General features: G+C 46.4%; 1 protein-coding gene across 1 annotated transcript; it reads left to right on the top strand.

Moving 5' to 3' along the window:
- Positions 1-11,695: 11,695 nt before the first annotated feature.
- Serpina5 (serpin family A member 5) lies at positions 11,696-15,213 on the top strand. The gene is made up of 4 exons (XM_057783299.1): positions 11,696-12,311; positions 13,150-13,420; positions 13,706-13,853; positions 15,028-15,213. Exons 1-4 carry the CDS (start codon positions 11,699-11,701, stop codon positions 15,211-15,213), a joined length of 1,218 nt encoding a protein of 405 aa, XP_057639282.1. The 5' UTR covers positions 11,696-11,698.
- Positions 15,214-21,254: the final 6,041 nt, after the last annotated feature.

The raw sequence follows: 21,254 nt of genomic DNA, 5'->3' as shown, positions 1-21,254 counted from the left end.
ACCCAGAGTCTGTGGGAAACTGGCTGCAGCAAAGGAAGGAGTTGAGCCTGGAAAAGGGATGGTGTTCTGCTATGTCCTGTTCCATGCTTCTGCAATGTCAGTCTCCATCAGCCTGGCACGCTTGCCTCTCAGGGGGCCCTCAAAGCCTGGCAACGGTGATGGGAGTGGGTTTGGAAAGCAGAGACAGGCAACCCAGTGAGAACCTGCATCCTAGGCCACATTGCCTGCAGCTGGCCTGCTGTCTGGAAGCCTTCTAAGACAAGACAATGCAGGCTGGGGCAGTAGCTTGGACCAGTAGGTCGTTCTTCAGGGAGAGGGTTCAGAAGGCAGAAGACAGAGAAGATAAGGTAGCTTGGGATCAGGAGGTCTCGCACAAGCTCTGTCTTATGTCAAGCAAACTTCTTAAGTATAGTATCTTAGCCGGGCAGTGGTAGTGCACCTTTAATCCCAGCACTCGGGAGGCAGAGGCAGGTGGATCTCTGTGAGTTCAAGGCCAGCCTGGTCTATAAGAGCTAGTTCCAGGACAGGCACCAAAGCTACAGAGAAACCTTGTCAAAAAACCAAACCAAAACAAACCAAAAACCAGAAAAAAAAGAAGCACAGTATCTTACATGCTATTTCCAGCAGAAACTATCATAAGGTGGGGCTAAGTCAGAGGGGAGCTAATCAAACAATGTTGCATAAGGGGAACACAGGATATCTCAAGAACATTAAGACCAAGCACACAGCAGTCTTGAAACTGATAACTCCAGTTTCTTCAGGAGAAAACGCCAAGTCCGGGGAACTGAAACCTTAATACTTTTGAGGCCCAGGCCTCAACCCCAGACTGGCCTTGACAAGTTCGCTCCTGAGCAAGGGCACAGAACTAGGTTCCTTTTGTCCTTTCACTGGGCTCTAGGCATCTTTATCTTGTCTATACACTTGAATCTTTGGGGCCTGTGGTCCTGGTTGTTGATGGGAGGGTAGGACAGTAAATGGTGAAGTTGAGGCTCTTGGTCAATAGGAGCTTATCTGGAGTCCATCTGACCTGTGACAGGTGGGTCCAAGTCCCCACTCCCTGAAGCTGGCAAGAATTGTGTAAGTTTTCAACAAAGGTGAAAAAAAATTAGTTATATTAGCATTGCCATTGTCTGTAATCTGTACTGAAAGTCTCTTTGTGGAAAAGGCGGTAGACCCACACCTTTGAGTGACAGCAAAGTCTGGGGACCCCAAAATGTTTTTGAGTTAAAAGCATTAACCATCGAGGGCTGGATCTATAGATCAGACAGAGATGTTTTCAGCAATGAGAAGCACTTTTAAGTCTATACTTAGGAAACAACCAAAGGAAATTTAAATTTGATTAAGATTAAAACTCTGAACTTTGGAAGGCTTAAAGCATTTCCTTAGATCTTACAGCTTGCATGCACATCTTACCACACATTCACAGACCTCACAACTTAAGTTCTCACTTGCATTTACGTACCTTAAATTACTTTCTTAGACTCCAGCAACTTACAAACCTCAAACCTCTTCTTCCCATCCAGCCAGAGACATAGGTGGTTGATTACTGAGAGCTGTCTTTACCAAGCAAGTTCCTTTAAGTAAGGGAATAGTGAAAGGTTACACATCGAAACCTGCTTTGTGAGTTTAACATCCTTCTAGAATGAAGTCTGCAGGGAGGTAAACTGTGTCTGCTTTTCTCATCAGGAGACCTAGCAGCTCTAGAGGGAAAGAAAAGAAAAAAAACAAGGTCAACTTTTAAGTATATCTGATTTAAAATAAACTTTACTTGTTTTTTATTACTTATTTTAGCAATAACCATGAAGACAAATAAAGGAGGTTAAATAAACTTTGTTCCTGTAATGAGTTACATTTGTACTCAGCATGACTGTGAGCACAGCTCTGAGCACACTAAAGAACTTGGTCGTTTATAAGGTGTCTGACCATGAACTTGTGTGTCTTGATATTTTTAACAGTTCACAGCAAGTTAGAAGCTTTTATAAGATTAGGATTTTACAGCTTTGTCCATGCTAAGTTTGAGCCTTAAAGACTTGAGTTGAAGATTTAATTGAGGATCCTATAGCATCAAAATAAAATTTTAAGCCATAAATACAGTTCCTTGAGGGACTGGGACTTTGTTTCTCTTTATCCTTTCATAGTTCACCTTTAAAGAACACCACAGCCTCTTGTATGACTCAGTTTATCCAAATAGCTAAAGCTTAATCAAGCTGGCAAAGATAAAGAGAACACATCTCTTCAAGTCAGTTTATTAACCTGGGCAGACCTTAGGAATTTATAAACCTTATTTATCAGACATACCTTACTTATTAAGCATATGTTGTTCCTTATCAAAAATTTTCTAGAAGTCTGCTGTTGAGCATTTAGCAAGGACATAAGTCGTTAGATATAGGTCTCTAAGTCAGTTTCTGTTAACCTGAGCACACCTTTATAACCTTAGGAATTTGTCATTATGCAAAACTCCGTTGCTATCAAAATATATTTGGAAAGCTGCTGTTGCTTTCTTAGTCTAAGAAGAAGATGCAGTGGTAAGCAGAGTCTCCAGAGGCCTAGGTCTCCTGAGTGCTGACTTATTTGGTTTATACCATGCGGTCTTTTTAACCAAGATGATGGTTAAGTTACATGGTATGTACTCTTTTTTTGTTTGTTTGTTTGTTTTGTTTTGTTGACTTTTGGGGGATAGGGCTTCTCTTTGTAACTTTGGAGCCTGTCCTGGAGCTTGCTCTGTAGACCAGGCCAGTCTCAAACTCACAGAGATCTGCCTGCTTCTGCCTTCCAAGTGTTGGGATTAAAGGTGTGCACCACCACTGCCCTCTTTTTTTTAACCTTAATAAAATTGGCTGCCAACTACATTGTTGCTTTCATCCTGATGACGTCATCAGCCAAGATGACTGTGAGCCACATGATTGCTATTTAAAACAAGAGTTGAGTCACATAAAATGCAGTAACAAATTAAGATGACCTATGTATAGATTTTAAATGATCAACCTTTAGTTATAGATTTTTACAGATTTTAAACTATACCTAATAAACTTAAAAATTCTGAAATAGAGGTTACATAATGCTTTTAAGAGAATTTTTTAGAGCGGAGAGCAAAGAAATCATAAAGATGAAAGATTTTCAAGAGTGGAAAGCAGAAAAAGCTTAGAGATAAAAGACTTTTGGAAGGGTAGAGCAAAGAAAGCTTAGAAGAGACTTGGGATCATTTGCTTACACAGTAGCAGAAGCTGTCACCAAACGAGAGAACTTGAACTTGAGTGCACCATTCTTCCACCATTGAGCTGTCCCAAGGCCAAGCTGTTTGCAGGAACACAATGAGGGTTAAGGAAATCTCTGAGTCTGAAGGAAAGGAGAGAAAGGGTTTATAGGCTTAGGTGGGTGTAAGGAATCCAGGGTGTCCCCAAGTAGACTGAGAGACTTGTCAGAGAGAAATGTCCCAAACTGCATAGGAGAGGAACCCCTTTCCACATGATAGGGGCCCAGTAGTGTAGATGGAACCTGATGATACACCAGTGTGGCTTTTGTAGTGATCCAGCAGAGACCAAGCAGGCAGCTCCAGGTGACACTTACCCACCAGAGGAAGAGAGACAAGTGGTTAGAGCAGGTCAAGGGGGAAACAGCTGAAGTGGTGGACAGGATGAGGCCTTGGGGAAAGGGAGGGTTTCAACCGAGGGAGAGGGATGTGTGTCTTAGTAGAAAGATACCCAAAGCCAGAGAGATAGAAAAATGTGTGGTGAGTGCCCAGAAGGCATAGCAGGCTCCAGGAAGCAGAGAGAACACTTACTGAGTAGGGTAGGAGAGGCAAATGGTTAGAGTGGGAGGTGGGAAGAAGCAGCTGAAGAGATGGACTCTGGAATTTGAAGTTCAGTATGGTGGGTAGAAGAAGTGAGCGGGAAAAATGATCCATACATACCTTGTGTGTGGGGGGGTGTGAATCAGTCACCAGCTTGGTTCAGTTAAGAGAGGCTGGGCTCCTGGGAAGGAAGCTCATATATGCTCTTCCTGGTTTGTGGGCTCCAGACATTGAAATGAAGACATGGCTGCTCCAAGGTTGAGGAGAAGGTTTTTTTTATTGCAGATATGAGAGCAAGCACAGCCAGAGGCATCTGGAAGAGTCCTGAGCAGGGAGAGAAAGTAGTGGACCGAATGTAATCTATGAGACCAGGCCATGAGGGTGGAGGTGGGGGGAACAAGAGAGGAAGAGGGAGAGGGAGAGGAGGAGAGAGGGCAGCCGGCATGCACTTGGGAGTAGTAATGGGCACCACAGCTACACAGCCATTTTCCCTGAGTTTCTTTTGGACCTGACATCGAGAACGCCTTGGATCAATCTGGCTATCAACAACCCCCTCCTTATTTTTCAAACTTGTGCCTGAATGTCTAAGAGAATTAATTTTCCTAAACCAACAGATGTCTCCTAGAATAATCCAAAGGATCATCAACAGAAGCATTCCAATCAAAATACAAAATGAACGGTGAAGGATGATAAAGGGGTTGAATTTTGTACAATAAATCTTTGGTCAGTGCGAAGGGGGAAACCACACAATCAGAGAGGAAAAATTGACACAGTGTTTAGAAGTGTCTCCCATTCTCCTGAATAGAAGGACTCCAAGGGACATGTAGGAAAGGTTAGCATAACCAGTGAGTCCAGACGTAAAAGAGTGTCCATGCTATAGCTGTCCATCTTTCTCAAAAGTCCAGTAGATCTTCTTGTCCAGGTCTGTGGCTAACAACTAAAGGTCCAATTGAGTCCTTTTCCCCTGATTATTATTGTAAGACATTATATTAGACAATGTCATATAATTACCATGAGACTTTATAACAGGACATGGCCAATGAGGGGATCCCAGGGAGTTATCTTTATTCAGAACTGATACGTGCCTCTAGGATAAGTGGACCTCAGGTCATCCATTCGGAGCCACAGAGTTCTTTAGAGCTGTGGACTGTCATCCAAGGGGAAATTCCATTCAGAAACCAGGCCACTACATTTTCATTGTATACTGGGAAATGGCCTTCCAATGGAGCACCTGTGGCTGATTAGAGACTGGGAAATTCAAGAGATGAATGAGTTGATGGTATTTGAAAAACTGCACATCCTTCCACTTTCCAGGCCCCAAAGTCATAAATCTTAGGAGTTGCTCAGGTAAGAGGGACACATTTGAGTTCACCCACCAGTGACAAACAAGTAGCAACAGAGGGTGGTATTCAAATACAGTTAAAGACCAGGGCCCCACATGAGACGCGTCAAGAACAGTTACAATAGTCTACTAGTTTAACTACCATGTAATATTTTAGTAGTCAGATATTTGTAAATAAATCTTAGTTTGACAACCATTTTAACCAGTTACTTTGTAGTTGTTGATCTCAGAATTAGAAACTTTAATATTATATATATATCAAAAGTCTTAGCTATTAGATATCTTAAATAATTTACTCAGACCATTTAAATGTTTAAGCCTTTTAATTTTTTATTCTGTATATGCCTCTCTATATATATTCATCTCAGATTACCCAGTTCAATCTTTATGTAAGTCCTTATCTATTAAGATAATTTATATTTATGCATACTTATTAAATTTTATCTCATATCTTTAATTTTAATATCATATCTTTCTTCTTTATAACTTTTTTTTGGGGGGGTTTCCGAGACAGGGTTTCTCTGTAGCTTTGGTGCCTGTCCCGGAACTAGCTCTTGTAGACCAGGCTGGCCTCGAACTCCCAGAGATCCGCCTGCCTCTGCCTCCCGAGTGCTGGGATTAAAGGCGTGCGCCACCACCACCTGGCTCTTTATAACTTTTTTTATTTTTTAACTTTTATTGATCTTTGTGGCTTTCACACCATGCATTTCCATCCTGTTTACCTCCCTGTCCCCTCCCCTCTGCCCTCTGCCCTCCCAACCCACCCCTAAAAACCAAATTGAACAGAAAACCAAACCAACAAACAAACAAAACAAAGAAACAAGACAAAACAAAACATACAAACAAAACCCAAAGAATTTCGTTGTGGAAGCTGCAGTGTGGCCCGTTGAGTCACACAGTTTGCCCTCATTGTCATGAAGCTTGGTCTGGCCCAAGGCCTCTGGTTGCTGCTGCATCATCAATATTGGGCTCACACTGGGGCTCCTCTTGAATATCCAGCAGTTCCCTATGTCATGGAGATCCTGCTGTCTTGTATCTGTAGTTTCCCCTTCACATGCCCTGACAGTTCATAGAATCAGTGCTTGCTAAGGTCAGGGAACTCATAGCCCCAGTTCTGGGGCTGAGTGGTAGCTGGGTTGGTCAGCACGCCAACTCTCCCTCATCATCACTACCCGGGGGAGCCCCCCCAGCACTGCCGCGGCTAGCTCACCAATGCTACCTACAGCAAGGAGTGAGCCCATTCCTCCTGCTCTCAGGTCCTCAAGTCCAGCTCCCCCACACTCACATCACCAGGGCCAGATCTACTGTTTTGCCCAGGCAAGGTGCAGGCCCCTCTCTCCCAATTACTGGAGGGAGAATATGGGGAGGGATAGCTACCCTGCTCTCATGCCCTCAGTACTGGCTCACCTGCACCCATGACAATAGAGGCTCTAGTGTGTTGCTCAGGGAGGGTCCAGAGCCCACAATCCTGTGTGCTGCAGCTGGTGTGGGGCAGGGCTAGTTCTCTCACTCCCGTGATCCTGGGGCCATCTCTCTTGTTTGTTGGAGGTAGCAAGGGGAAGAATAGGGAGAACTCTCTTTCCCTCATCCATGCCACCACAGGGTGGGGTCAGCTCCATTGCTCTCACGCCCTTAGGGCTGTCTCGCCCATGTTCACAACAGCAGGATCAGTTCTATTGTGCTCCCCAGATGAGGTGGATGCCTGGGGTGACAGGTAGGGCCATCTTTCCTGAGTGCGGAGTGGGGGGAGCAGCAACTCTCCCTTGAGGGACAGGGTCAGTTCACCTGCCACAGCATCCAGCCCTCCAGCGAGCGGCAGGGCCAGCTATCCCAGGGTCGGTGAAGGGTGGCGCTGGCTCAGCATAGCGTGGTTCCAATGTACCCTTGTGTTAACACAGGCCATGAACATCATCACAGACCCCAGCTGCAACAGGACCTTGGACCCAGACATCATCCTTGGTAGCAGCTTGGGTCCGGACATCACCATGACCCTAGTGGCAGTGCAGGCAACCAGTAACAATATGACCCCCAGGGCAGCATAGCCTTTGGGTACCAACATGGTCTCAGGTGACTGACCAGACCGTGGGTGTCTGTAGAGCTCTTGGTAGTAACAGGACGCCATGGATACTCCTAGACCCTGACCACTGCAAGGGTCACAGTCCCAGACATGATCCTAGGCAGTAGTTCCTACCCGGATGTCTCCATGGTCACCCAGATCAGTCTGGTCTTGGCAGCAGCATGGTCCTCAGACACTGCTATTGTATAGGGTGACTGATCAGACCCCTGCCATCTGCATGGCTCTCTGTGATAGCAAGATCCATGGACAACAACTCAGCCCCTGACTGCTGTAGGGTCACAGACCAAGACCTGGCCCTCAGCAGCAGCACCAGCCTAGACAACACCATGGCCCCAGGTGACAGCCCAGGCCACTCAGATCAGTATGTCCCTAGTGGCAGCACAGCCTTCAGATACCTTCATAGCCATAGGTTGAGGCCCAGATCCTGGGCATCGGCACAGCCTTCAATGGTCTCGGGAGCTAAAGACATCAGCACAGATCCTGGCCTGGCAGGGCCATGTACCCAGACATGACCCTTGGCAGCAATCCTTGTCTGGATAATACCATGGCCCCAGTTGAGAGCACTGCCACCCAAATCGGCCAGACCCCAGAAGCAACATAGCCCTTAGATAACAATATGGTAACAGATTGTGGCCCAGACCCCGGCCATCAACATGGCTCCTGGTGGCAACATGGACCAGGGACATCAACACAGATCCCAGCCGCGGCTGCACTACAGACCCAGAAATGGTTCTTGGTAGTAGCCCAGGTCCAAGATGTCACCATGGTTCCAAATTGACATGGCCCTCATGGCAGTGTGGCCCTCAGACACCAACCTGGTCCCAGGTGGTGGGCCAGATCACAGGCCCCTGCACGGCCCCCAGCAGAGACAAAAGCTGCAAACATCAACATAGGCCCCCACTGCTACTCCAGGACCCCAGACCAAGACCTGACCCCCATAATAACCTAGGCCCAGACATCACCCTGCATTCGGGTGGCCAGCTGGTCATTTACGTAAGCCTATTCCTCACTACCCTCTCCTCTCCAGATCCACCTCTCTCCCCAGTTCACAAACCATCCTGCTTCTCCTTCTCTTCCACCTACCTATCCTGTACTCTCCCACCAAAATGGTACCCAATCACCTGGCCCTAGGTCACTTGGTTGGGTCACAGGTGGCACTTGGTTGAGTCCTGCCCACCCCAGTCATAAGGCATGGCAAAAAGCTGTTGCCTTTCTCTCTTCTGTGCCCGTGCCTAATGGCCTCAGAAAGCATTTGGTAGGATGATACCCAACTTGGCCGGATGGTGCCCAACATGGTAGGATTGTACCTGGTTGATCTGCCACCCCCAGATAAAAAAATCTGGGAGGGTGTCATCTGTGTTCTCCACTGATTCAGATCCAGAAGGGGCCAAATGGCCCACATTCTTATTTTTTTAATAACATGTAAACAAATTTTTATCCTTATAAGAGATTTATTTTTGAATATCATGAGATTTTTGTTGTCAGGTAGATAAATCTTTTTGTTTTTATATAAAATTGGCTGGGAAGGACTGTTTGGATCAATTATCTCTTCGGGCAAAGATGGGCCATGGAGGGACTTTGTGCCTAGGAGCGGGAACACTGTTGTCTGAACTGGGACTCTGAATTTTGACTGTGTCACCCCAGCCCCATATGTCTGCTGTAAAATCCCCTGCTGTAGTTTGTAGGGGGATCTAGAAAAACAAAAAACAAACACCCCCCCCCAAAAAAAACAAGCCGACATTTTTATCCAAAATGCTTTATCAGGGATCCCAAGTTCCTTGGGCTTCTGCAAATGAAGGATGGAAGTCTTTAATGTGGGAATGTGGGATTGATAAAAACCCAGAGACAGATATTGGGGTTCATGCTGAAGATCAGAAAAGCAAAGCAGTCAAGCCACTAGAGAGACCTTACCTCTTCCAAGGCTCAGACAAAGGAGACATCCTGCCACTAAAAATCCTTGGACTCAGACTAGGAGTGAGAGCTGTCTCCTCCCGTCTTATATTCCTCTCTAGTGCTGGTGGGATTAAAGGCGTGCCAAACACCATCTACCCTCTACAGCTGACTAGCGTGGTTGCTCTACACTGATCTTTAGGCAAATAATATACTGCTATAGGATCTAATAAACCTGTCTATGATTTAAAAAAAAAAAAAGAGGAGAGGAATCAGCTCAGCTAAATGTGTTAGAACTACTTTTAGGTGATTTTTGAAACTGTATCATCAAAAACAAAATATGCTCACACACTTTCTCTCTCACACACACACAAACCCAAACCAAAGCAAACAAACAAAAAATTTTTCTTCATCCTCCAAGGATGAAGCAGAAGTAATTTAAGAATTGTTGTCGCATTTTTGTCCCTGAATCTTTTATCTCAATTTTTTAACATTTCATTTTTGCCTTTTGATTCCCAGTCTGTTTTAGAGTAGATTTATGACCAGTTTGACTAGGGGTATTGAATTAAAATTGCATCAATTTTACACTGTGAATCTAAGCAAATCTAATAAAATTTTACAGCACGGATCTGTCAATATGGAACTCAAGTTGCCCTTGTGAGCAATATTTTGTCTTTAAACTTTTACCTACATATTCCTGTGTCTTTAAACTTACAAAACCTTATTTTAAGGTCCCAAGGGCAGGTCTTTTTGAATGAAAGTAAAGATTTTTAAGAGCACTTCAGCACATTATAGGAACTAGAATACAGAAGCAAACAAAGCATCTAAAGGAAAAAAAAATGCCTGTCTTCATTAGTGTTTCAGTCGCTGTGGAGACATCGCGACCACAGCAACTCCTGCAAAGAAACATTTAATTGTGTGGCTTACAGTTTCAGAGCTTCAGTCTATTATCATCATGGCAGCACATGGCAGCATGCAGACAGACATGATGCTGAAGAAGGAGCTGAGAGTTCTACATCTTGATCCTCAGGCAACAGGAATTGAACTGTAACACTTGAAGAAGCTTGAGCATAGAAGACCACATAGTCCACCCCCACAGTGACACCCTTCCTCCAATAAGACCACATCTACTCTAACAAGACCACACCCACTCCAACAAGGCCACACCTACTCTAACAAGATCACACCTACTCTAACAAGACCACACCAACTCCAACAAGGCCACACCCACTCCAACAAGGCCACACCTACTCTAACAAGATCACACCTACTCTAACAAGACCACACCCACTCCAACAAGGCCACACCTACTCTAACAAGACCACACCAACTCCAACAAGACCACACCAACTCCAACAAGGCCACACCCACTCCAACAAGGCCACACTTACTATTACAAGGCCACACCTTTTAATAATGCCACTTCCTTTGGGGGCTATTTCCTTTCAAACCACCACAAGAATCTTAAGAATTTTGCTATCTTATGTTTTACTGCTGATGCTTTCTACTTTTTTCTTCAGGCAATCTCTCTGGCCTGACTTTTTAAAAAAATTATCTGTGTATTATGGCCATACTTACTTTTTCTTATATTCAGGTTTCCCTGTTCAGTCACTACTTGACCTGGACCAGCAGGTCATTCTTTGGTGACAGGGTCCTGAGAGAGAGGACCAGGAGATCAGAAGAAAGAGAATAGAAGATAAAGTTTATTATTAAAGGATCAAGAGGTCTTTCTGTCTATGTCCTCCATCAAGCAAACTTCTTATAAGGTACAGTATCTTTTAAACTATTTCCAGGGAAGAAATGGGACAGAGTCAGCAGAAACTGTTATACGATAGGGCTAAGTCAGAGGGGAGGTAACCAAACAATGTTGTACAAGGGGAACACAAGGTATCTCAAGAACATTACAGACTGAGCACACAGCAACCTTGGGACTGATAACTCCAGTCTCTTCAGGGGAAAAAGCCAAGTCCCTGGAACAGACCAGCGCTGCCAAGTCTACTCCTTTTGTCCTTTTATTAGGACGTCTGAGAAAGCTTTAGATCAGCCCAGATCTCAATAGGGCGGAGTTGAGATAGGGTGGGGGCATGGCCTCTGTGGTCAGTGGCAATTGCAGGCTGTGAGTTAGTCTGCTCACTGTCCTCTCCTAATCCAGGTGGACTGCCACTGTGACATTCAACCACATTACAGAGTAAGTACAGCTGCTGCTCTGGGACCTGGTGGCCTTGGGGAGGTGGGCAGATGGGACACAGACCCTAGGCATGCCTGTCCAAACTATGGATGAGGCTTAATACAAACATCCTAAACTTACTTAAAACATTATGAGAAAATTTTTGGTGATTTTTTTCTTTTGTAATGCCACTGCACTGTTGGTTTACAAGTCTGTCTCGAGCCATTGCCTGCATTGTTGCAGTGTCCGACCTTTCTACAGCTCTGAGTACTACCACTTCCCATGGTCTCAGCCTTCTAAGTTATCTCTTGGAGGATATGGGGAAATCCTTTAAGGATGTCAGCCTACTCAAGGAGTCTCTCCCACTTTGACCCATGACTTTTTCCTGCCTGAGAACATTTTCCTATTCTTCCATTCAGAACCGCTGCCACGATGAGGATCTTCTCCTTTCTATGCTTGCTGCTCCTCAGCCTTGGGGTAGTCTCCCGCTACCACTCCCGTTCCCAGGAGAAGAAGAAGGTCAAGGGGCCCTCTGTGAGTGCTAGGGTAACTCCCAGAAGCAAGGACTTTGCCTTCAGTCTCTACAGGGCCTTGGCTTCTGAAGCCCCTGATCAGAATGTCTTCTTCTCCCCCATGAGCGTGTCCATGAGCTTGGCCATGCTGTCTATGGGGACTGGATCCCACAGTAAGAAACAGATCATGGAGGGCCTGGGCCTCAGCCTCCAGCAAAGCCAAGAGGCTGAGCTCCACAAGGGCTTCCAACATCTGATGCAGAGGTTCAGTCAGCTTAGTGATGGCCTCCAGTTGAGTCTGGGCAGTGCCCTTTTTACAGACCCAGCAGTACATATTCGGGACAACTTCTTGAGTGCCATGAAGACCCTGTACATGGCGGATACTTTCTCTACCAACTTCGGGAACCCTGAAATGGCTAAGAAGCAGATTAATGACTATGTGGCCAAGCAGACCAAGGGCAAGATTGTAGACTTGATCAAGGACCTCCATAGCACCCATGTCATGGTGCTGATAAATTACATCTTCTTCAAAGGTAAGCCGCAGGCTCAGACTTTCACTTCCTCTCTTTCCTGCTTTATCTCATGGTAGCATTTCATCCCCCTCAAAAGAACAATTCATCTATGTGCCAGGTGGATGGAAGGGAAGTAGCCACAGACAAGACAGACGGTGATTGACCAGATAGCCGCTGGCCCTTGTCACGTCATCATGATGAAACAATAACAATGCTGACACCAAACCCACTAGAACCAGGAATACGGACCTGATCAGGGTTAAAAGGGCAGGGAACGGGAGTCCAGGGATTCTGAAGGCAAGTGCCTTAGTTACTTTTCTATTGCTATCATAAGACACCACGACCAAGACAACTTATAAAAGAAAACACTTAAGTGGGGCTTGCTTACACTTTCTGGGGGTGTGTCTATGATCCATTATGGCAGGGCATTGTAGCAGGCAGGCAGGCATGATTCTGGAGCAGCAGCTGAGAGCTTACATGCCAACCACAAGACAAGCACGATGCATAAAGAGAAACCCTGGGCCTCTTGTGGGCTTTTAAAGCCTCAAAGCCCACTCTCCTAATCCCCAAGAAGTCCCACTAACTGGGGACCAAGCATTCCAACATTTGAGCCCGTGGGGACCATTTTCCCCCAACCCACATGTCAAGGGTTTGGGAATACAGGAGAACAGGCGTGTGAAAGGTCCAGGCTGCCCCAGTCATGAGGGAATTTGGCCTTTGAGGCCCTTAGATGTGGCTGCTTAGGCTCCTGAGGCTACTCTGCAGAGACACTCTTTGGACTGTCTCCACTGGTCAGGCACAGCCAAGGGTGTCTCATTTCTACCCAGTGCTTTCGCTCCTATCCCATGTTCATCTTTAGCCAAGTGGGAGACGGCCTTCAGTGACAAAAGCACCCACAAGGAAGATTTCCACGTGACCCCCAAGCAGACCATACAAGTGCTCATGATGAACCGTGAAGACGAGTACCCCTACCTCGTGGACCAGGATATTTCCTGCACCGTGGTAAGGCTCCCTTACCAAGGCAATGCCTCCGCTCTGTTCGTTCTCCCCAACGAAGGCAAGATGCAGCAGGTGGAGAATGGCCTGAATGAGGGAGCCCTGAAGAACTGGCTGAAGACAGCCACAAAGAGGTACTTTCTAAGTCATGCTGGGGTCACATCCCTCCACCCATGCCTGGGAAGACACATGACCCAGGACAACACAGGGATGGGAAGTGATGGGGGGGGAGCTGTCTCCAAACCGAAAGTCTTCCTGTGAAGTCCTCAGCCCAGGACCTGGCCCAGCTTGAGGGATAAAACCTGGAAAAGTGGGACACTCCAGCAGAGATGAAGGTTCTATTAGGTCTAGGGCCACAGAGGGAGAGTGCTAAGGACATCTCAGCATCTCATGCTAAGAATGCCCTTTACTCTCTCTAGGCGGTTAGGCCTTTACCTCCCCAAGTTCTCCATTGAGGGTACCTACCATCTGGAGAAAATCCTACCCAAGATGGGCATCAAGGATGTCTTCACCTCCCATGCTGATCTGTCTGGCATCACTGACCATGCCAATCTCAACTTGTCTGAGGTGAGTCTGGACACACCTGAGCACATGCTTTAGAAATTATCACACCATTCCACCCCATTTCACCCAATGCCAACACACCCCAAATCCCATCCCACCCATCCCACTCTGTCCCACTGCACCCGTTCCCAAAACACCCACCCTACCCCATTCCACCCAATTCAACCCTATCCCGTCTCATCCCACCCCACCCCACCCCATCCCACTCCACCATATTCCACCCCGCCACATCCCACCCACCCCACCCCACTCCACCACATCCCACCTCATTCCACCTCATCCCACTCCATCCAACCCCACCCACCCCACCCCACCAATCCCATCCCACCCTACCCCAGCCCATCCCATCCCACCCTACCCCATCCCTATCCCACTCCACCCCACTCCATCTAATTAGATCCTACCTTATTCTGTCCCATCCTATCACTGATTCTCTTCAATGCCATCCCATCCAATTCCATTCGGTTTCACCTCAGCTCATTCCTTTCTATCTCATTATGATTCCTTCACCCTAGAGATCCAAAGACTTTCCTTTGTGCCTTGTTCTTTGTTTGTTTGTTGACAAACCCATATTTGTCACCTGGTCTTGGAGGAATTTGTGCCTGTCTGAAGGCTGTTTTGTCAATCTCTGTGTGCGTGCATGCGTGCGTGCGCGTGTGGGCATGCATGTGTCTGCCCCGCACAAAGAGCTTTGCTCTGTCTTTATTGAATAGAAACCATCACATGGGGAAGGAATGGGATACTTTACAGACATTGTCTCAGAGTTGTTTAAGGGATTAAGTTTCTGGCTCCAATTGACCCAGACATCAAACAGAACTACAAACATCATTGTTTACAAACTGATATCCACAAGTGTGTTTCATTTTAGAAGATTACTTTCCACTTCTGTATCTGCTGTTTTCAGCAAATGACAAGCAGTATTGTCTAGATCAGGGACAATGGAAGAGTATATAACTTCAGAGTACATGGGAGAATCCAAGGCAAGGAAGGTTGTTGATGGCACCGTTCAGTTAAAAGCAGGTTAAAGCAACAGGCTGAGCACACAGTAAGATGGCAGGCTTCCATGACCTCTGGATGGATTATTAACTCTAGCTGTGAGGTTCCAGTTCCTTAGAAATACAAGCGGTATTTTTATCACGATGCATCACCACAGCCCGGCCCTACTGTCTGCCCGCAGATGATGCACAAATCCTTGGTGGAGGTAGACGAGTCAGGAACCGTAGCGGCTGCTGCCACAGGAGAGGTCTTCATGTTCAGATCTGCTCGGCCGAGGACTCTGCAGATGAAATTCAACAGACCTTTTCTGTTTGCCATCGAGAAAAACATGGATCTCTTGTTCCTTGGCAAAGTGGTCCGGCCCTGAGCTGGGACTCTTTCCGAAACCCACAGGCTGATCCAGAGGGTGCCATGAGGATACTACAGCCCATCCATCTGTTGGTAGTTGGTGATTTGTTGAATAAACTAACAAGGTGTTACAAATAATACTAATATACTAATGGCGGCTTCTCTGATCAGTTGTAAGGTATGGGTTCTTGCTCTCATTTTTCATCAGTGATTGGCACTGAGCCTAAAGAGGCCAGCTGCTTCTCCACCACCATATTTGTGTCACAGTCATACCCAGTGCCCGGGCCATTTGTGCTCAGTCTATCACTATAAAGCTTTGTGAGAGACTGGTCACTATAGGTGACGGTCACCAGAAAGCACATTTTTAAGCCTGGTTTCCCACCTGTCAGCCCCAAATATCAGTTCATTGTGCTTTAGGAATGGGAATGACGATGCCCCTCTCTGGACCTTTGTTTGTCTGTGCATCCAGTGAAGGATTAGAGCAAGAAGTCAATCCACTGATATGTAGAAATCATTCCACAGGCCAGTCAGGATTGATAGAAGAACCCAGCTTAGTGGCAAACTTGAGCCTGGGGGTAGAAGTGTCTCACCAAGGACAAAAGTATCAACTGGCAAACCTGACTGGGCTGGGATGATAGAGGCCTGTCACAAACAGTAGAACATGGATTAGAGACAGACTTGCTGATTTTCACCTTGGCAATAGCAATAAAGCATTTCGCAAAGACTGGGTCTCATTGTCCTTTTGGAGACAGCCCCGGGGAGAGTGACACTCGCCATGTGATGCCATCATTCCGGTTTGGCTGACAGAGAAAGGAAGGCTTGCTGAGGCCAAGGCAGCTTGCCCAGTCACACGGCTTGCACATGGTAGAGCCGAGATGAATGAGAGATTGGTGAGTTTCTCGTCGCCGTGACAAGTCCCCCACAAGAAGCAGCTTAAGAGTCCCTTCAGGCTCAGGTCTGAGGGGATAGTTTACCATGGTGAGGAAGGCATGGGGCAGGGGAGGGCTCAGCTGTGGCAGCAAGAGTGTGAGGCTGCTTTCTCGCACCTGAGTGGACGTGCAGGTGTGAGACAGAAAGGAAGGCTGGGCTATAAACCCCACGGCCCATTCCTCAGCTAGCCACTGTTCCATCTACGTCCTGTCTCCCCTTTCCCGCAACCCTCAAAACAGCATCGCCAGTCAGGGAGCAAGTGTTCAGATACATGAAGGGAACATTTTTCACCTAAACCGTAACAGATGGGGAGTATGGCCCCACAGCTAGCCTCAACCCTGTGTTCTGCTGAGGAGAGAGAATAGAGACAGGGTAACAGGTGTGTCTGAATCTCAGCACCCTGGGTTGACTCCTGTCCTCTGACCAAAGAGGGAATTTGGCACATCAAAAAGCAAGTGAGTCAATTAATGATTGAGCAAAACTGCCATGAAACCTCAAACTGTCCCATGGTGAGCTGTCCCCAGAGCAGAGCACTTTGCCCACCCCAATGTGAATATTACTATCATGGTTCCCATGGGGCTGTGCTCAGAGCTCCGATTCCTGGATCATATTGAAGATGGGTATCCACTGGAAATAACAAGGTGTGTTTTAGTTGGGGTTTCATAAAAGAACACAACTGAGTGTGTGTGTGTGTGCATGCATAATGCATGCGTTTGCCCATTTGTGTATGTGCACGTGCATGCATACGTGTGTGTATGCATACATGTGTGCGTGTGTGTGCATGTGTGATTTATAAGAGGATTACAGGATGCAGTTCTGGCAGTCCAACAATGGCTGTCTCACACTGGAGGGGCTGAGAACCTGACAGCCCACACCGAGGCTGCCTGTCTCAGCAGTACCATTCTAGCCTTGCAGGCCTGGAGGACGCTGGAGAGCAGTTGATCGCCAGTCTGCATTGGAATCCTCAAGAAGCTGGTTCTGATACGGGCGAAAGAACGCCATAGCTACAGGACAGATGCGTTTGCCGATGACAGCAAGGGAAAGCAGGCTGAAAGCAAACTTTCCTTCTTCCTTGTCCTTTTATCTGGGTTGCCACTAGAAGGTGTGGCCTAGATTTAGGGTGGGTCTTCTTGCTTGAGACAATCTCATGGAGTCATTATAGTAGTGGACAGCAGTTGGGTTTTAGTTGATTCCAAATGCTGTCAAATTGGCAACCAAGGTTAGCTATCACACAAGGTCAGCACCTTTAAAAAATATTTATTTCACTTTTATTTGTCTCTGTGTGTGTGTGTTTGCAGGTGCTGGTGAGATCCCTGGGAGTTGGTGTTTCAGAAAGGTGTGAGCCTCCCATTGTGATTTCTAGGAATTAGCACCAGAGTTTGACTGTCCCCTTAGAGTACTTACCAAGGACTTCTCTGTCAGTCGGCTGTGGGAACTTTTCATTTGCAATCGCTTTCCTTCCTCAGGACCCTGCAACAAGATCTGTCCCTGTCTCTGGTTTACACTAAGAACTAGCTGGTGACAGGGAAGGCCCAGACTCTGACGTCTGGCACATAGTGCTGGCGTGCAGGAGTGCACGTGGCTATGACCAGATCCAGACATCTCATCCGCGACTATGCTGACGCAGTGACCGTCCACAATCAGGCCTTACCGTGGGGTCAACCCACCCCTCGTGCCTTTCCTTTGTACAATGTCTAGTGATTCGTGGCAAATTGTGTCTCTTCCTATTTACCTAGTCCTTTGGAGGTCAGAGAGGAGTCCTTTCTAAGGGTCATGTATGAGACCAAAGTCCAGTGCTTCCAAAAGTTTACTGAACAAGCAGACAGAAAGCAAACACTGCATGGGCCGAGAGGTGGTGGAGCAGTGCCTGGAGCCTCTGTTGCACATCACACGTGAATGTTGTCTTAGAACTTACTGGAAGCTATTGGATTCAGCTGCTACGTGATTCAAGGATGTAGAGACTAACAGTTCAGAGAGACAAACTGAAGGTTTTGCCAAAGAACAGCATGGAGCTGGCCTTGATGTAGGAGTGGAGCTCCATATACAGCAAATTTGGGACAGGTAGAGGACTTGCTGACAGAGGGACCAGCTGGAGGGAAGCATGAGACAGACAAGATGTGGTGAAAGAGAAAGTACAGACACAGGCCACGAAGGAAAACACGGAAAAAGGAAGTCGCTGTCCTGGCTGTTCTGGTTCACTATATTGTGACAACCGTTCACACCACACCTTGAATGTCCATCTTCCTGTCCTTCATTCCCGGCCCGCACATCAACCGAGACCTCCACTTGATCCTTTTGGGGACACTCACACTTTCCTCTCTAAGGCTCCACCAGTGCCTCACCCACGGGCGAAGGGCTGTTGTGTGGGGCTTCGGGGCTTCTGCACACATAGCAGCTGCTCCCCCAAGACACTCATTCTTAGCCTCCTGGAACAACCACGACACCTACACATGCACCCACAGACACTTGGACATGTAGGCTCTCCCATTCACACACCTGCATGGATACAAATTCTAAATAAATAAATAAAAATATAAATACATTTTCCTGGCTGAAGACAAGGAATCAGGATGTTGATGGCAAGGCTCTAAAGCTCTCCCTTGAGATTTGTACATACACATGGTATACACATGGTATACACATCACTTCAAAGGTAGAGCTATGTAGCATGGCTGAGGCTCTGAGGAAAGGTTAGACTCATGTGGCAGAGTGGCAGCTCCTTCTTATAGTTTTCTTAGGAAGTAGAGTGACAAGGAGATTGGAAAGATTCCTTTTTTCATTTCATTCTAGGGCAAGCAAGGAATAGTGAGTTAAAATAATAATGTTGGGGATAGATACACATCTCTTGTGGAAGACCATTATTGGGGATTGATAGTGTAGGGAAGGCCAGAATCTATAGAAACGAATTATTTTAGTTCTGGAAATCAAATGACATTAAATTCCAGAATTGTCACAGTTCAACCAAAATGGAGGAGTTTTAGGATGGTGTGGCCCAAGCTAACGATTTCTGGGGATGGAGAGTGAGAACTACCTGGAGTTTTGTATAGCATATACCCATGGAAAGATGGACAGAAGGCCCCTCTGCCAAAAGTTCAGAGCAAAACTCTAGTCGTAAGAGACCTCTGAAGCACACAAGAGCTGCAAGACCCAGGCAGTAAGTGGGACATAATGACCACCACTGAGGTGGCAGCAAGCAAAGGCTTCACCCTTAATGTCAGAGCACTGCAGTGACCTCGAAGATTCACAACCGATTCCCTCAGCACAGTAGGAGACTACCCTGGGCTGCCACAGAGCAGGGGTACAGCCCCAGGGCTGGAGTCAGGTGACCTCGACAGTTGGCTTTTCTGCTCTAAGGCCATTTCAGTCAGGCTGGTTATGAGTCATCAAGGACCAAAGTGTATTGATGAAGAGATGGACACTGTCTAGCTGGTCTGGTTCAGACCTGGTTTGGCTCAGGATCAACTGGCATGGGGCTTTGGGAACCTTTGCAGAAGATAGTCATCAGTGAGCTCACCTCGGAAGTTGCTGGTGGGAAGACAACAGGGGTTTAGGCAGGAAGAACAGAGCAACCATGGTAGCTGATGTGGCCTGAAAGAAGGACAGAGAGGCAGCTACCACCTAGGGAGGAATCTAGTATGGCACAGCTGTGGGGTGAGCCTGCATGCTGTCTTCTGACCACTCTGCCCTTATTCTCTTCCTTGGTCCAAAGGACTAAGAGGGAGGCTAGTCTCTTCTCACTCATCTGCTGATGCAGAATGAATTGTCCCCAAATGCACATCTGGAAACAATAAACATGGAATACCCCACAATGTCAGGCACCCATGAGGAGCCAGGCTGGCTGATTCATCCTCAGGGTCTCTCGTGAGTCACACTGTTGCCTGAAGACTTGACATGTGCTGGAGGTTCCATGTCTAAGGTCACTCTTATGACCATTTTCTTTTCCTGAATGCTAGGAACTGAACCCAAGGTCTTGTGCTTGCTGGTCAAGCCCCTACCACTGAGCTAACACCAGCCCTTTCAAGGTTTTGATGGGAAATCTGTCTGGGCTTACAAAGGGCTGAGCTGAGCCCCCACCAACACCACCAGGCTGGCTTGCCAAGAACTTCTAAGGAGGAAGAGAAAGAGAGGAAGGGAGAGAGGGGAAAAAGAGAAGAGGAGGAGGAGGGAGAGAGAGAAGAGAGGACAGGAGATGAGGAGAAGAAAAAGGAAGATAGGTGAGACTTGGAAAAGAACTGGACAGCTGAGGCTGTCTACTCCTGTAATCCCAGCACTAGAGAGGCTGTGTAGAGAGGCTGAGGCAAGAGACCAGGAGAGTGTTCATGGGTGTGTGGATTAATATCACGATCTTTGATTTGATTCCATTGGTCCACCTGTCTGTTTTTATGACAACACCAAGCTGTTTTCATTACTGTAGCTCTGTAATAGACCTTAAAGTCAGAGATGGTGATGCCTTCAGAAGTTCCTTTATTGTATAATATTGTTTTGGCTATTCTGAGTTTTTTTTGTTTTGTTTTGTTTTTTCCATATGAAGTTGAGCATTGTTCTTTCGAGGTCTGTGAAGAATTATGTTGGGATTTTGATGGGGATTGCATTGAATCTGTAGATTGCTGTTAGTAAGTCTGTGATTTTTACTATGCTGATCCAAGAGCATGAGAGATCTTTTCATTTTCTGATAGCCGCTTCAATTTCTTTCTTCAAAGACTTAAGGTTTTAGTCATATAGATCTTTCACTTGTTTGGTTAGAGTTACCCCAAGATATTTTATATTGTTTGTGGCTATTGTAAAGGGTGATGTTTCTCTGATTTCTTTCTCAGCCAATTTATCATCTGTATATAGGAGGGCTACTGATTTCCTTGAGTTAATCTTGTATCTCCCCACATTATTGAAGGTGTTTATCAGCTGTAGGTGTTCCCTGGTGAAATTTTTTGGTCTCTTATGTAAACTATCATATCATCTGCAAGTAGCAAGAGTTTGACTTCTTCCCTTCTAATTTGTATCCCTTTATCTCCTTTTGTTCTTATTGCTCTAGCTAGAGCATTGAGTACTATATTGAACAGATATGGAGAAAGTGGACAGCCTTGTCTTGTTCATGATTTTAGTGGGATGGCTTTGAGTTTCTTTCCATTTAGT

Source organism: Chionomys nivalis, chromosome 10 (genome assembly GCF_950005125.1).
Source record: "Chionomys nivalis chromosome 10, mChiNiv1.1, whole genome shotgun sequence".
In the NCBI taxonomy this organism is placed as follows: domain Eukaryota; kingdom Metazoa; phylum Chordata; class Mammalia; order Rodentia; family Cricetidae; genus Chionomys; species Chionomys nivalis.
The sequence above is the reverse complement of the archived record's forward strand: the minus strand, read 5'-3'. Positions and strand labels throughout refer to the sequence as shown.